Source organism: Centropristis striata, chromosome 8, assembly GCF_030273125.1.
Source record: "Centropristis striata isolate RG_2023a ecotype Rhode Island chromosome 8, C.striata_1.0, whole genome shotgun sequence".
Classification (NCBI taxonomy): domain Eukaryota; kingdom Metazoa; phylum Chordata; class Actinopteri; order Perciformes; family Serranidae; genus Centropristis; species Centropristis striata.
This window is the reverse complement of record NC_081524.1, coordinates 14,061,184-14,078,113: the sequence shown is the minus strand read 5'-3', so window position 1 is coordinate 14,078,113 and position 16,930 is coordinate 14,061,184. Positions and strand designations below refer to the sequence as shown.

The following is a 16,930-nucleotide window of genomic DNA, read 5'->3' as shown; positions in this document are numbered from 1 at the left end:
CCTTTCAAGCTGTTCATTTGACGTGAACTGCTTGAATTTCAATAAAAAAAACTGGAAAAGTTGGTGTGTTCTAAAACTTTTGACCGGTAGTGTATATGTGACAGAAAATGAGGAAAAGCATAATTGGTGCCCTTTAAGAGACAAACTGTCCACCTGAATTGAAACCGATAGATATTCACTAACTTATCTAAGTGCTGGTTGAGCTCAAGGACCAAAAAGTAGAAAAAAAGGGGGATGTACTTTTTCTCTGGTAAAAGGGCAATCATTGGTCAACAATATTCTTTACTAAAGCAGTTTTTGAAAGTTATTTATAAGCCTATTAACCTCTTTAACTTCTTAAGCAAAATAGTTTGACATTTTAGAAACTTGTTCTCTTTATTGCTGAGTGTTAGTTGAGAAGATCAATCCCACTCTGGTATCTGTACAGTGAATATGAAGCTACAGCCAGCAGCAACTACAGACTGGAAACAGGTGGAAACAGTGAGTGGCTCTGCCCAAAGGTAACAATATCCACCGACTGTCAGCACCTCTTAAGCTCACAAATTAATGTCATTTCTTTATTGTTTGATTCACTGAAGAAGCATTTACCACTACCATTTTTTATACCATATTTTCCAGAAGCTGAGGCCTCTAACTGTGGTGAATGTGTGTGTGTGTGTGTGTGTGTGTGTGTGTGTGTGTGTGTGTGTGTGTGTGTGTGTGTGTGTTCTTGTACTTCCTACATAGTGAGGACCGGAACACGTTTTTAACCAAGAGAGTGAGGACATTTTTGCAAAGTGAGGACATTTGGGCCGGTCCTTACTTCTTTAAAGGCTTTTTTTTAGATTTGAGACTTTGTTTTAAGGGTTAAAGGTTACATGATAATGATAATTAACTGAAACTGTATTGTGTGGTTACAAAACTAACTAAAATTACAGTGAAAATGTCAACTTTTTTCATACATAATGAAGATGGATCAGACAAAGGAAATAAAGGCAAAATTTACTGTGACCTCTTTTAATCTCCCACCCAACAAATACCCCATTACAAAACACTACAACTAATAGAAACTAAACTAAAACTAAAGCATTTCAAAAAAATAAATACTAAACTAAAACTAGCAAACTCACTCTAAAAACTAACTAAAACTAACTGAATTTGAAAACAAAAATTCACAACAAAATTAAAACTAAAACTAATGAAAAATCCAAAACTATTATAACCTTGCAAGGGAATTCACTGTTCCAATGAGGGTCCTCACAAAGATAGAAGTACAAGAATGTGTGTGTGTGTGTGTGTGTGTGTGTGTGTGTGTGTGTGTGTGTGTGTGTGTGTGTGTGTGTGTGTGTGTGTGTGTCCATAAACCTTCACCTTTGCCAGGAACAGGTGGTTTCTCTTGGGAGCCCATGATGATGAGTATAACCATAACCACAAATATGGGCACTCTCCACGAGCCGGTCAGAGACACTAAAAGCAGACACAGAAATCAGATTGGTAAATCTGTATTTTCTCACTATTGTGGAGGAAACATTTGAAACTGCACAATATTTTGTCGACATTAATGGTTAAATGGCTTGAAATAATTACAGATACAGATTAATTTGTCAGGTGGAAACCCTCCTCGCTCTACTGTTGAGCAGAACTTCCTCTTAATAGCACTGAGTCACTTTTAACATTTCACGCCTGAAGGTCAGCACCTCTTTTCGGCACGCCTTACTTGTGCTAAAAATACTGGGGACTTCATCATCTTACTATCTAACTCTGCATGTGCTCTATCTATAAAACAACCCCCTCAACTTTGGAAACACGGTTTGCTGAGCCTTATCTCCTGCAGCCTGCTTCAGGCCACCTGTTCCCCGCTAAGTAGGCAACATTTGAGAAATCTCCCCAGAGGCAAAGAGGGAATTTGGTTAAAAGTCTGGAAAGACGACTAACATGTTTGAACAGACTCCAGGCTTCACCTCCTCTCCACACTCACCGGTGTAGAAGAGCAGGATGCCCCAGACAGGAAGTGCCAGAGCCCTCAGGTAGTGCTGAGTGTGAGGACTCCACTTAAAACAAACCGCCAACAAGTAGCCAAACACCACAGTGCAAACCTGAGAGGAAACAACAGAGGCAAAGTTAGAATGAATAGACAGGACGTTATGGCATACAAGGTAAAATATGAATAAATAAATGTGTAGACTTCTGTTCCCCAAACAATACTGGTTTAACACATTGACGCCGGGAAAACATTACCGCATTTCTACCTTAAAAACCGGGAGCGCTGTTGTTATATTACTTTATGCGTCGTTGAGTACCCTGAAAAGTGCAATATATAAAATGTATTATTATTATTTATTATCATTATTATTATTGTGATATATATTTTTTTTTTATTACAGTAGGCTAATGAGAACTATGTCTATTTCTTCCAATGGTCATATCATGTTAGCATCTTGCTAATGGGCATGTATTAGTATTATGCATAGGATTTTTTATTCAGTCAAATGTAACATTTGCTGAGTTTGTTGATTTTTTTAAAAACTTTATTGAAGGTTTGGACAAATAAACTCAACTTCGTATGAAAGCCACGGGTATAAGCTCTCAAATACTTTTTGAATTTCATTTTTAACTGCTACAGAGGCTGAAAAATCTATTATTTAGTAGGTGTTGAATTTCCAGAAAAACTTCAGGTTTTAGGGGGTCGTTTGAAAATCGCCCAGAGGTTTTCCAGGCGCTTTAGGCCTTAATGGGTTAATTCGTCAGTTTTTATGATTTTACTCATGGAAGGCTTCAGTAAAAATGCAATATTAGTGCTCAGCAGCTTTCTTACGGTGATGTTTTATGACAATCATTTTGTGTTATTGTTTTGCCAAACATTTTGCTGTCCAAATTAATGATTCCAGGCAGAAATTGATCAGGAACTATAAGACTCTGAAATCAACTCTGTCAGAAATCAACATAAACAACAACTGGTGTTGTAAATATCTACTCTTTATTTTTATTTTTTAAATTATTTACCTTATTTTCTGTTCAAGTTGTTTGACCTTTTTTTGTTATGTAAATAAAAATAAAGTTGTCCTCCAAAAGTGGGGGGGTGGTGGTGGGCCAAAAAATAAAATAAATGAATAAATAAATAGACAGGACGTTATGGCATACAAGGTAAAAAATAAATAAATAAATGTCTAGACTTCTGTTCCCCAAACAATACTGGTTTAATTTGTCAGTTTTTATGATTTTACTCATGGAAGGCTTCAGTAAAAATGCAATATTAGTGCTCAGCAGTTTTCTTCCGGTGATGTTTTATGACAATCATTTTGTGTTATTGTTTTGCCAAACATTTTGCTGTCCAAATTAATGATTCCAGGCAGAAATTGATTAGGAACTATAAGACTCTGAAATCAACTCTAACTGTCAGAAATCAACGTAAACAGCAACTGGTGTTGTAAATATCTACTCTTTATTTTATAAATATTTTTTATAAAAAAAAATTATAATATTTATCACTTAATTACACAATTACTTATTCTTTTTTTAATCAATCAAATTATTTTTTGGTCTGTAAAACCAAATGCAGGAAATCTCCCATTTGAGAGTCTGAAAACTGCATAGTCTGCCATTTCTGCTTTAAAAACTGTAAGGATGAGCCTTATCAATGACCAAAATAGACTGTGATTATCTCTTCAATCCACTAATCGATTAGTCAGCTGATTGTTGCAGCTCTACAGTTTAGTCAGCAACTTTTCATTATAATAAATAACTCATTAAATATTGATAGCAAAAAGCAAAGCATTATTTGTTCTGGCTTTTCTAACGGGAAAACATTTTTCTTTGTTTCATATAATTATAAACTGAATAGCTAATTGTTTTGGAAACCGTGACGCATATTTTTCACAATTTTACAGCCCAAACTATTGAGTGATTAATCTTTAGTCAAATAACAGCTAGTTGCAGCCTAAATTTGAAGAGTTTTGTTTAACCCATTGAGGCCTAAAACGCCTGTAAAACCTCTGGGCGATTTTAAAATCAGCCCCTAAAACCTGAAGTTTTTCTGGAAATTCAACAGAAGTGTCAACGCTTCTACTAAATAATAGATTTTTCAGCCTCTGTAGCAGATAGAAATGAAATTCAAAAAGTATTTGAGAACTTATACAAATACTACAAAAACATCCGCTTTCCAGGCTTCAATGGGTTAATATAATGTGTAACAATAGAACACAGCTTTTTGTAGCTAAAATCAATTTCATTATGTTGTATATAACGTTTGCCATATTGTGATTACTAGCAATATCTAGACATAAGAATGTTTTTATAATATCAGGATATTTATGTCAACCACACTGGTTGATGAGGGTTTTGAACACCGCTGAAGCTGTTTGACCACAAGACCACATGGTCAATAACCCAAATATAAATACCACTAAAGATACCAAAAGAGTGTCCGCTTCTGTCTCAATATGTTAGTGATCTTTCTTTTTTCATAAGCTTCATTTTAAGAGCTTGAAGTGCTCAAACTGTTGCTTCTGGGCTTTGTTAAAATAATTGATTATTTTCTATATTGGTAAATGATTTTATGCTTGATTTCTGCTTCTCTGTTTGACTCCCTGGTGTCTGTCTCTGTGCGTGACTATCAGGTCAGCCTTGGTAAATATCTCTATGCATTTATATTTATCAGGCAATATGATTTTGATACAATGATTATGTTTGTGTGTTAATGTTATAACATATATTTCATTGTCTGTTTCATATTTTTAGACTTTTAGAATCTATGTGAGACAGTGAAAATCCTTTGGCTCTGTAGACATAATATCTTTGGAAGACAAAACAAGGCAGGAGGTTTTTGTTGAATGTTCTGGAGAAGAAGCCAGGTCAGGATGCAAGCAACCAGGTGGCATTGACGTGCCGTTTTGTATTAATTAAAACTGGCGAATCAGCAATCAAGAAGGCGGGACTTCCTGGAGGAAATCGACCAGCATGTTTTGTAAACAATTGTAAGGTTATTTTAATGGGTTCCAGGGAGAGAGACGTGGTTCAGACTTCACAAACTGAAACACGTCTGTTTGTATTAACCCATTGAAGCCTGGAAAGCGGATACGTGGTTTTGTAGTATTTGTATAAGCTCTCAAATACTTTTTGAATTTCATTTCTATCTGCTACAGAGGCTGAAAAATCTATTATTTAGTAGAAGCGTTGACACTTCTGTTGAATTTCCAGAAAAACTTCAGGTTTTAGGGGCTGATTTTAAAATCACCCAGAGGTTTTACAGACAGTTTCAGGCGTCAATGGGTTAAGGGACATGAGTTTTTGAACCCGGAGAATCTCTGTAAAGTGCACATTTTTTGACGTATTGTAATAAAACTATGTTAAACTGAGAAACTTGGACGCCTCCAGCTCTTCATTTCCCCATCAAAGACTGCGCAGAAATAATTGGTGAGGTTTTTTTCTGTTGGTGACAGATTATCAATTTTCAAGGTTTCCTCATGCAATTTTTCTAACAGCTTCTGTAAACCATCAGACAATCTGCTGCTGTTTGGTGGGAAAACCAAGAAATCTGATGCTCCAGTCTGTAATCAGCTGGTGACAAAAGGTCTTCACTGCTTCACCTCCACACAAAGACATCATTAGATGTAATTTAATACAGAGTTCTCCGTCCTATTTTTGGGACAAGGGCCCTGTGTCAGTCTACCTCTGCAATGAGAGAAAGAAAAGGCTGTCTGTTAATATCATTTGGATCGAGTTGAAGCGTAGCGGGGCTCAGGACCCTGCAGCTGTTTTGGAATAATAAGATATTGATCGATCAGACACTGAAACTGCAGGAAATTTGATTAGTTAAGATACAAGTTTAGGCATATATTCCAAGAAAAATCGGTTAATGGAATAACGGATCATGGGACACATTCAAGGAAATACAATCAAACAGTTTGCAGCGATTAGTCATTCTGCAGTGCTTTCAATTCAGTATTGTCGTTTATCAACTACTGATTAACATTTATGGGATTATAATAGGATGCTAATATCATATTGTGTCATTATTTGGCAATGCAACTCGTCCACATTAATGATTCTGAGCTTATTTAAATTAAACAACGAAGATAAGTGACATATTAATTATTTTTATCATTTACTCCACACACTTTATTTTCTCAATGAATCATTTGGTCTATAAAATGTCAGAAAATAGTGAAAAATGCAAAGAATAATTTCTAAAATTATTTTCTATCACAGAAGACCCAGAAAAGCAGCTGATATTTACATCAGAGAAGCTATATTTTTAGCATTTTCACTCAAAAAAGGGGGGTGAATTACATATATTGGGCTGATAAATTATCATAAAAAGGTATATATTGTGTATTTTTCTGGAAGAAATAAGTCATAGCCAATAAATTATTAGCTGATGATGAAAATGATATAACAATGTATTATTCTCATAATGGAATTAAAGAAATAGAGAGAGAAAGATAGAGGCGGATGGCTTTCACTTACTGAGCATAATTGTCCCCCATCTCCATTCAATTTGATTTATTAAGCCTAACAGTCTGCTTTATGCCTTTTCTCGTGATTTTATCCACAAACTAGGCCACAATACACTCTAAGGTTGATAAAAGTTTTTCTTTTTTTTTATTGAGCATTTGATATATTGACATGTCAGGATTTGGCAGATTATGTCAAATCATTTAATTTGATTTTTTTCTGCAAAATGCTTTACAAAAGCCAACGTATGTTTGTGAAGTTTATATGCATTTTACTCATAATATAAATCAACATTTGAGGAGTCAGAACTGTTCGTGTTGCACTGACAACAGTGATGCCAGTGAGATTTGGCTAGGTCAGAGTTATGGAATATTAAATCATCCACCCATGCTTACTAAATCTTCTAAAGGTGTGCAACTACACATTACAAACTTCTGTTTAAAATACAAAAATGTGAAGTTACCTCTTATCAGTAGCACCCATGAGAAGAAGCAGCTATGAGTATTGGCTGAAAAAAGTACATGTTGTACCCTAAAAACAGACCTGAATGAATGATGAATCTACTTTTTCTATTATCTTATCAATTAGCTGTTTGAGCTTTAATTTAACTTTTTGTTTATTTGTCTGAATTTTACAGACAGTGGAACAAGTTTTTCGCACAACATCAATTTGAGAATTGTATGTGATTTTACATAAGCGTACCAGACAGTAATATATAAATGCTGGAAAACATTTTCTTGTTATTGTTGTGGTATAGATATACACTACCGGTCAAAAGTTTTAGAACACCCCAATTTTTCCAGTTTTTTCTTGAAATTCAAGCAGTTCAAGTCAAATGAACAGCTTGAAAGGGTACAAAGGTAAGTGGTGAACTGCCAGAGGTAAATAAAAAAAGGTAAGCTTAACCAAAACTGAAAAATAATGTACATTTCAGAATTATACAAGTAGGCCTTTTTCAGGGAACAAGAAATGGGTTAACAACTTAACTCTATGGAGTCTTGGGCTATTTTGTCCATTTTTTAATTATTTTTCATGTCTTTGTAAGTCATTTTGTGTCTTTTTTGGTCATGTTGTGTCTTTTTTTAGTCATTTTGTGTCTTTTAGTGTCTTTTTGTGTCTTTTTTTAGTCCTTTAGTCCAACATAAAATGTGATTTTGAATCTTTTTTTTTACTTTCAAAACACTATCATGCTCAATAAAAGAATTTTAAATGTTGCAAATGTGCATTAATTTCAGAGTACACTGAGACATTAAACTGCATCATTTTCAATTAAATTCTGGAAAAGTTGGTGTGTTCTAAAACTTTTGACCAGTAATGTACATGAACCATATATGGTCCAGCTGCACTGAGCTGTCTGCAGCCTGCTGAGGGGGGTCAGAGCTGACCTCGCCCACCTGAAAGTACCCAGTGACACAGACAGAGGGCCTTTGTCAGAGGGGATGTCACTGTCCATTCACTCACCCACACAGTGTGGAAACAGTCCAGCACGGCCCCGATGATCCCACAGACGTGCCCGAGGATCACCTGCATGCCGATGACGCTCCAGGACAGGTAGAGGAAGTAGACCATGGGCGCCCCGGCCCCGATCACCAGCAGCACCGTGAGCTTCTCCAGGACCAGCTTGCCCATCGCCTCCACCCCGTAGTTCACACACCACACCGGGATCAGCAGGGTCCCCACCACGATGGGCGTCCCGGTCTCCTGCAGGCCGCTGAGCCAGGAGCGACCGAGCCGGGCCAGAGAGTGCTTGAAGGGGTGTAGGAAGGTCCCGCAGAGCACTGCCCAGAGCAGCGGGCGGAGGAAGGCCTCCAGGATGAAGTAGACCAGGACAGCGGCTCCGCAGCAGATAGCCACAAAGATCATCGCCCCCGTGTTGTAGAAGGCCTGTTTGATGTTTTTATCAAACTTCAGGGACGAAGGCTGCGTTAGCAGCTGGCTCACCATCCCGACAGCCGGCTGGACGCTCTCGGAGAAGAAGACGGAATGAGGCCGCCCAGTGAGAGGGCTCTCCTGGGCAGAGGCAGCGGCAGGCTCCGGTGCCGAGTCCTCCTCGTCTGCCATGTTCCCGATTGGCCGCGGAAGCACACCCGAGGGATCCACCGCGTGAGGGAGGAAAACATGTGACGCAGCACTGAGGAAATGCCAGCGGGCACCATGGGAAGTGTAGTAATAGAGGGTAGAAAACGTTTATTTTATTTTTACATTATCCTTTCATAAAATGTTTTGTTTTTATTTATTTATTTATTATTATTATTATTATTATTATTATTATTATTGTTATTATTACGCTATTAGTAGTAGTAGTAGTATTTTTATTATTATTATTATTATTATTATTATTATTATTATTATTATTAATATTATCATTATTATTATTATTATTAGGCTATTAGTAGTAGTAGTAGTAGTAGTAGTAGTAGTAGTATTTTTATTATTATTTTTATTATTATTATTATTATTATTATTATTAGGCTATTAGTAGTAGTAGTAGTAGTAGTATTTTTATTATTTTTTATTATTATTATTATTATTATTATTAGGCTATTAGTAGTAGTAGTAGTAGTAGTAGTAGTATTTTTATTATTATTATTATTATTATTATTATTATTATTATTATTATTATTATTATTATCCTAATTAGATGTTCACTTTTTTCAGCCAAGGACTAGTCACATTTCGATTCCTAATTATGTGATAGAACAAGATAAATGTGTTAGAAATGTAGTAGACATGTATTAAACATATTTGCAGATTCGAAGACCGGATTTGTAAACATAGGAATGTTATCCTATACTATTATAAATTTAATTTACTATCAAATAAACATTACTCATTGAACTATAAACCCTTTTTTAAAGAGAGATTTTAAAAAAAACCCAGTAATATCATAATAATTATGTGAATAAATCCAAAAGCTTTTCACTGATGCCCCCAGGAGAGTGCCACAGACCCCACTTTGAGAAAGACTGATCTAAATAAGCAAATAATGTTTTTTTGTTGTTTTTTTTTTGTTGTTAAGTCTATTAGCTATATGTGGCATTTTTCAATTTGGCCTTTGGTGCCCCACAGTGGTCATATTAAAGAAGGACACAATTGAATACAGTAATACTAAATCACCTACTGTACTGTTTGCCATTATAAAATAAGAACAAATCATATTATAAAAAGGTTGTTTAATTATATGTGACTTTTTTTTCAACTACACCAACAACATTTCCATTAAGAGGCAAGGCCAAAATATAAATTTAGTTTTTTAGGTTTTAGATTTTCTTTTTCGTCTTCTTTTAAATACAGTTTTGTCAGATATAAGTTGGGTTGGTCACTGATCTTTATCCTGGAAGAATTATTTTACACCTGATCTTACTAAAGTAAACAATGGAAACTAAGGCCCTACATATAATTAAAAATGATCTCCAATGGCCTTAATCTGTGAGTGACAGAGTTGTTTGTTCATGCACAGCAAGGTCTTTACTGTGCATTGTGTTGTTGTTTTTCATAGGTTTATTCGTAATAAACACAACCACGGTTCAGTTCATTTTAACATATTTGTCCATTTTTAATACAGATCAAACGGCTACAATAACAGCCTGGGGAAAAATAGTCCATCTAAGAGCAAACTGTTCTTCAGTCCACAGTTTGCTCTTGTTCAGTGTGTTATTGCTTGCAACAGTTACTCATGAAGCAATTTCTCTGTCTCTGTGTTAAAGACAGTCACAGTGGCACAGTGCTGATAAACAAACCCAACAGCCACTGTGGTTGAGAAAGAGGAAAAGATCTTAAAAGGAAACTGAGGAAAAGTGAGATGAGCCGAGTGTTTCTGTGTGCCAAACGTAAGAAAAAGTAAAATGTTTTGCATGTCAAATGCACACTGTAGGCACTCCCTAAAAACTTGCAAACTGTATTTTTGATAGTATGAACAACATAAAACAACTTTTTCTTGCTTTTGCATGATCTCCATTTGAACACAGGAGGATAAAGGGACAGGAAGAGTGTGTGCAAACGGCTGTGAGCTGCTTGTTTTCTTTCTTTCGTCCTCAGAAAACCTTTTGTGTTTTAGCCAAATTCAACATGAGGCGCTGTCTTCTCATCACCAGTGAACAGCAAGTTTCTGAAATCATGTCCAGATTTCCCAGTGCATGCAGAATTTCGAAGACTTGTGAGATTTATTTATGATCAAGTGTAGTCCTCATATTCTTTAAATACTTGGAAGCTATCATAAATACTGAAAATAAATGGCCTATGTCTACTATAACACTACTTTTTTATCAGACCTCTTGTTTTGTACTGACACCAGTACATGACAACTCTATAACATAGGTTTAATAATTAGTCAAGATTCTCTGTATGAGCTCAGAGTAATGAATATATTATCTATATTGTGGTTAATATATCTAATACAGTGTCTATTTGTGCAAAGTGCACACTTGAATGTGGCATCAGACATTTTTTTTTATTGCTGCTTCATCTTCTGTTCCTTCTTTTTTTTGTGCTCACTTCATTATGGCGTTCCCATCAGTAAGTAGAAGGTGAGAGCTACTATGAGCAGTAAGCAGAGGGGAGAGTTGAAGGTCTGGTAGGCTGTAGAAGGCATGAAGAGGTCCTCGTACTTGTAGATGCTGATCATGCGGTCGCTGACAGGCGGACTGTCGATGTCATGCCTCGTGATGGAACCTGTTGGATAAGATAAGCAATGTAAGGTGTCATAGAACAGTAGTTCTCAACCTTTTTGAGTCACGACCCCCAATTTAACATGCATGTTGTCCGCGACCCCCACTCACTGAACAGAATCTCACACGCACTTTTCAGATCACCCAAAAAAGAAACAAAATGACCAAAAAAAGGAAACAAAATGACCAAAAAAGACACAAATTGACCACAAAATGATCAAAAAAGACACAAAATGACCAAAAGAGACACAAAATGACCAGAAAAGACACAAAATTACCAAAGACACAAAATGACTAAAAAAAGACACAAAATGACCAAGAAAAGGAAACAAAATGACCAAAAAAAGACACAAATTGACCACAAAATGATCAAAATAGACACAAAATGACCAAAAAAGACACAAATTGATCACAAAATGAGAAAGCTTGATCAGTCACCTTGTATGGCAGGTCCCCATGCAAACAGGTAATACCATGACAGGTGTAAGTCCACCAGTGTCTCCTCTCTCGGGACGTATAACGGCCTTTTGAAGCGGCAGGTCACCCGGTTGTTCTCAAAAATGCCCTCTTCATCTCTGGCAGGGTTCCTCTTTATTTCCTTCGCCCACTGTCCGACATTGTAGAAGTGATGAATCCGTACACGTCCGTTATCGTCATGGACACAGCCCATGACATCGTCTCCTCCCTGAGGAAATATAAATAAGTAGTAAAAATATAAATAGAGAAATTAAGATGAACATTCCCATATCAGTCCCACAACGGGAAAATTAAACCTCTACATTTAACCGATCCTTTTTACACACCAGTGTAGCACATAACTGGGTGTGTGTATGGGGGGGTTAGGTGCCTTGCTCAGGGGCATTTAGGTCCTTGACCTGTCAGTCTTGGGATTTGAAACAGCAACCCTCTAATTACAAGCCCAATTCCTAACCTCTAGCCCAGTAGTTCTCAACCTTTTTGAGTCGCGACCCCCAATTTAACATGCATGTTGTCTGCGACCCCCGCTCACTGAACACAATCTCACACGCACAGTTCAGATCACACAAAATGAACAAAAAAAGACACAAATTGGCCTAAAAAAAGACAAAATGACCAATAAAAGACACAAAATGACCAGAAAAAGAAACTAAATGACCAAATAAAGACACAAATTGACCACAAAATGATTTTAAAAAAGACAAAAAATTACCTAAAAAGACACAAAATGACCAGAAAAGACACAAAATGACCAAAAAAGACACAAAATTACCAAAAAAGACACAAATTACCAAAAAAAGGAAACAAAACTACCAAAAGGACAAATTGACCACAAAATTACCAAAAAAAAAAAAAAAGACACAAAATGATTAAAAAACACACAAATTTACCAAAAAAAGACATTAAATGACCAAAAAGACTAAAACACATGAACACTTTAACACAGTGGAGACAGAGCTGACTTCCAAAATGATTTGGCGACCCCCAGAAATCATCTCGCGACCCCAATTGGGGTCCCGACCCCAAGGTTGAGAATAGCTGCTCTAGCCCACGGACTGCCTAAGTTGAGACAGACGGATGAAGCATCTCAATAAATTAGAATATCATGGAAAAGTCCATTCCCAGTAGTTCGAGTAAAATAGTCCCAACCAAGTATTGAGTGCATATAGATGGGCATGCTTTTCAAAGGCCAACATTTCCATATTTAACATACTTTTTAAAATTGTTCTTTTGTAATATTAACATTTTTTGAGACACTGAATTTTAGGTCTTCATTAAATGTAAGCCATAATCATTATAATTAGAAGAAATTAAGACATTAAATGTTTCCTCCTGTGTGTAATGGATCTATATAATGTGTTATTTCAACTTTTTGAATTTAATTACTGACATAAATAAACTTTTCTAAGATATTATTCAATGAGATGCATCTGTACTATTATTGTTCATGCAAGTGCAGTGCACCTCAGTGTTTCCTGCCAAATAACCATAACAATGGGACTGGAGGGTTATTTAGCAGCTACAGCAGCATGTTGCTGGTGTTTTTTTCAGTCTGTGTGTGTGTGTGTGTGTGTGTGTGTGTGTGTGTGTGTGTGTGTGTGTGTGTGTGTGTGTGTTTTGACATCACACACACACACACACACACGTGTGTGTGTGATGTCAAAATAGGGTCCTGGAGACACCAATTTTAGCATGAATAACACAGAAGTGGTTTTGAGTTCTTCCAATTGTGGTTTCATGTCAAATAATGTAAAAAAAAAAAACGAGAAAGAAGAGAAAACCCACGCTGACACAGGAAGAACATGCAAACTCCACACAGAAGGCGGTTCCGAACACAAGAACCCAGCTCACCATATTATTATATTAGACAATAAAGGATAAATATTGGTATAGTTCCCAGCCTTCATCACAGGGCTTGCTCCACAGATTACTACATTTTGGGTAATTGTTAGTGATCCCACAGAGTTCCTAAAAGTATCTGATATTTCAGAGGGAAAAGGAGTCAAAGAAAGTTAACATAATATTCATCTTCAGTCACCCACTGCCTTAACTGCCTTTGACTTAATCTGATGCATTTATTTTGTATTTATCAATAAAACACTGTCTATACAGAGCACAGAGATACATTTATATTCATGCCAAAAATTTAGAAGAAAACTATCTTATCAATTGACAATTGCATTTGGAATAAAAGCCTTTAATGTGAATTTTTGTGCAGTTAATGATTTTTTTTATAGACTTTTGCCCGTAGGCCTTTATAAAGATGCTTCATTTGCAACATGTCCTTGTGTTATATATATTATAGATCATGCATTATACATTTGCAATGACTTGGTCTGATGCAAGATATAAATAACACAAATGTGTGTTATGCTGCCCCAAATGTCGTGTCAACAGTAAGTGTTGTTGCAGTGCAGCTACTCACCATTTTCTTGTCAGAGGAGAAACCTACGGCCACCCAGCCGTCTGTGTCTGCACTCATCTCGTACTCCACGTCTGTCCCGATGCGACGATAACTCAGGAAGTAGTCACATGTTTCTGCATCGCAGCCTGGCTTTCCATATCTGTACACAGAGAAAAAACTTTAACTTTGAAGAGACACTACTGACAAGCAACTCTCTGCCGGGAAGGTGAGCTTCACAATATTCAGAATATCATAATAAGGATCAAACTAGGTCACTTTTTAAATGAATTTAATCTAGGTTTCAGAGAACAGAGACTCCACAGTGGAGAAGTCCATGTTTAGCTCCAGCTCTCTGATGTCAGGCCACAGCATCTAGGATACAGCAGCCTTGGGGAATAGAGCTGCAGCTGAGCTCTGTTTAGAAAGTGGGAGCTGGCCAAAAGATGAATCCTTCTCTAACCTTATGCAGCCTTTGGTCACTCCACAGTCGCTGACTTTGATCTTGGCAAAGGGATCCACTGGTGGGGCGGTGGGGAATGGATAACCTGCAAAATGCAAAATCAGCACTCTGTTGGCTCCACACAAAAACAACTGATGCTTGTTTTCAAGACAGTCAAAGGGCCAACTAGGGGGAGGCCATCTGCAGTGTGTGCGTGCATGTGTGTGTGTGTGTGTGTGTGTGTGTGTGTGTGTGTGAGAGAGAGATGGAGAGAGAGAGAGACACTTTTGCTGGGACAGTTAGATTATATAAATTATATGTTGATTGTAATTCAATGATTGTAAATATTGCTTTCTTTTATTGTTATTAGTTTTTCTTTTCTTTTAAAATGAATAACAGAATTATAATAATCTATTGTAAATATTGCTTTCCTTATCTTGTTATCTTTTTTTTCTGATGGTTGCTTTGGCAATATATACATTGTTACGTCATGCCAATAAAGCCAATTGAATTGAATTGAATTGAGAGAGAGAGAGAGAGAGAGAGAGAGAGAGAGAGAGAGAGAGAGATGGAGGGAGGGGGTGGGCAGCTACCACCAGGGAGCTGGCCTGGGTGCTGAAAGGCCTTGCACAGTGCAGACAGGTTGGACACTGGACAAAACAAACAGCACATGCTCAGTTTCTGCGCACAATTGCTGTTTAATGTCCTCTGGTTTATGCTTCAGTCTTGCATGTTAGAAGTTTGTCTATTGCGCATGACATGTAAACAAAATCCACTAGCTAGCTGTGGACCCTTAGCACCATGCATGAGATCCTTACCGTCATCGGACAGGTATCTGGACTCTAGGAACTCGGAGGCGAAGGTGCTGTAGGAGTCCTTGTGAGGCTCCTGGTGTCCCGGCTCTCCGTGCTCCCCGTGGCCGGCCCGGAGTGCTCCCTCATCGGTGGGACTCGGCGCGACCCCCCACCATCCGCTCTGGATCAGCAGCACCAGCAGCTGCATGAGCCTCCGCAGGAACATCATGGCCAAATAACGTCGACAAGGAAGCGATTAGATCGACTAAAGCGACTTGAAATCAGACCCGATCCTCATTATTGTTTGAATCTCGGTATCTCCGCAGGTACCCATCGCAGCGTCACACAATCATCCCCGCATCCCTGCTGCCTGTTTGGCTGTTTATGCGCAGGGATGTGGGGGGATTCAGCGCCGATGACCGAGTGATTAATAGGCTAATCCAACCCTAAATTACCAGGATTTGTAATCGCACCATCTAATTCAGCTACACGCCCATAATCCTCTTCGAAATCCGAACCTAGATGCCTCGTAGTGCTCATTAATCTTCACATTTTTTCAGTCGGAGTATTGGACGGATGAATGGTTTCGCCCGGCCTCCCTCTCTGCTCCTCCTCAGTCAATCACAGTAGCATCCAATGAGGAGCCGCTACGTGCTGTTATCAGGATCAATCAATTGGGGATAATGCTCCAAAGAGATGGAAAGGGTATTCAAAACAGTTCACACACAGTCTTTCAGAGGATTTGGATTTGGATCGACTCACATGTAATGCTCTAAAACGTTTTTAATCCCTAAATGATTAGACTTATGAGGCACTACAAAACATTCTCTGAATAAAGATGTTTTATATTCTTATCCAGTTATTTATGCAATTACATTTTCTGTGAATTTTACCTCCTAATATGAAAGTTTAAATTATGTTTCAAGGCTGCCACATTGCTAGGAATAAAATATTCTGGAAAAATCCTTTATATATATATATATATATATATATATATATATATATATATATATATATATATATATATATGTATATATATACACACTACTGGTCAAAAGTTTTAGAACACACCAACTTTTCCAGAATTTAATTGAAAATTATGCAGTTTAATGTCTCAGTGTACTCTGAAATGAATGCACATTTGCAACATTTGCAACATTTTATTGAGCATGATAGTGTTTTGAAAGTTAAAAAAAAGATTCAAAATCACATTTTATGTTGGACTAAAGGACTAAAAAAAGACACAAAATGACCAAAAAAAGACACAAAATGACCAAAAACACAAAATGACTTACAAAGACATGAAAAGAATTCAAAAATGGACAAAATAGCCCAAGACTCCATAGAGTTAAGTTGTTAACCCATTTCTTGTTCCCTGAAAAAGGCCTACTTATATAATTCTGAAATGTACATTATTTTTCAGTTTTGGTTAAGCTTACCTTTTTTATTTACCTCTGGCAGTTCACCACTTACCTTTGTACCCTTTCAAGCTGTATATATATATATATATATATATATATATATATATATATATATATATATATTATAATAAAACAGTAGCTAAATAGGGATAGTTCACCTGAAAATGAAGAATTTAATTTTTTCCTCTGACCTGTACTGCTAATTATCAGTGTGGATTGTTTTGGTATGAGCTGAAGAGTGTTGGAATAAACGGCCATAGAGATGTGTGTCTTGTCTTCAATATAATACAACTAGA

General features: G+C 36.9%; 2 protein-coding genes across 3 annotated transcripts in view; both read right to left on the bottom strand.

The window, feature by feature from the left end:
- tmem245 (transmembrane protein 245) overlaps positions 1 to 8,595 on the bottom strand; it is a 31,232-nt gene extending 22,637 nt beyond the window's left edge. The window contains exons 1-3 of one of the 2 annotated variants that reach the window (XM_059338580.1): positions 7,894 to 8,595; positions 1,958 to 2,075; positions 1,351 to 1,446 (exon numbers count right to left, since the gene is read on the bottom strand). In XM_059338580.1, coding sequence (XP_059194563.1) covers positions 1,351 to 1,446; positions 1,958 to 2,075; positions 7,894 to 8,493 — 814 coding nt within the window. In that variant the 5' untranslated portion in view covers positions 8,494 to 8,595. The remainder of the gene's footprint in view (positions 1 to 1,350; positions 1,447 to 1,957; positions 2,076 to 7,893) is intronic. The other variant, XM_059338581.1, reaches the window with a different exon arrangement.
- A 1,315-nt stretch (positions 8,596 to 9,910) lies between these two features.
- LOC131975814 (DOMON domain-containing protein FRRS1L) lies at positions 9,911 to 15,974 on the bottom strand. The gene is made up of 5 exons (XM_059338589.1): positions 15,238 to 15,974; positions 14,441 to 14,525; positions 14,002 to 14,140; positions 11,538 to 11,784; positions 9,911 to 11,103 (listed from the first exon to the last, which is right to left on the bottom strand). Exons 1-5 carry the CDS (start codon positions 15,440 to 15,442, stop codon positions 10,931 to 10,933), a joined length of 849 nt encoding a protein of 282 aa, XP_059194572.1. The 5' UTR covers positions 15,443 to 15,974; the 3' UTR covers positions 9,911 to 10,930.
- Positions 15,975 to 16,930: the final 956 nt, after the last annotated feature.

Excerpts from the sequence above, each read along its gene's own strand:
- LOC131975814 (XM_059338589.1), bottom strand. The coding sequence starts at position 15,442 with ATGATGTTCCTGCGGAGGCTCATGCAGCTGCTGGTGCTGCTGATCCAG. Across the intron at positions 11,785-14,001 it reads TCTCCTCTGACAAGAAAATG|GGAGGAGACGATGTCATGGG; the intron begins GTGAGTAGCTGC and ends ATATTTCCTCAG. Across the intron at positions 11,104-11,537 it reads ATGGGGACCTGCCATACAAG|GTTCCATCACGAGGCATGAC; the intron begins GTGACTGATCAA and ends CTTATCCAACAG.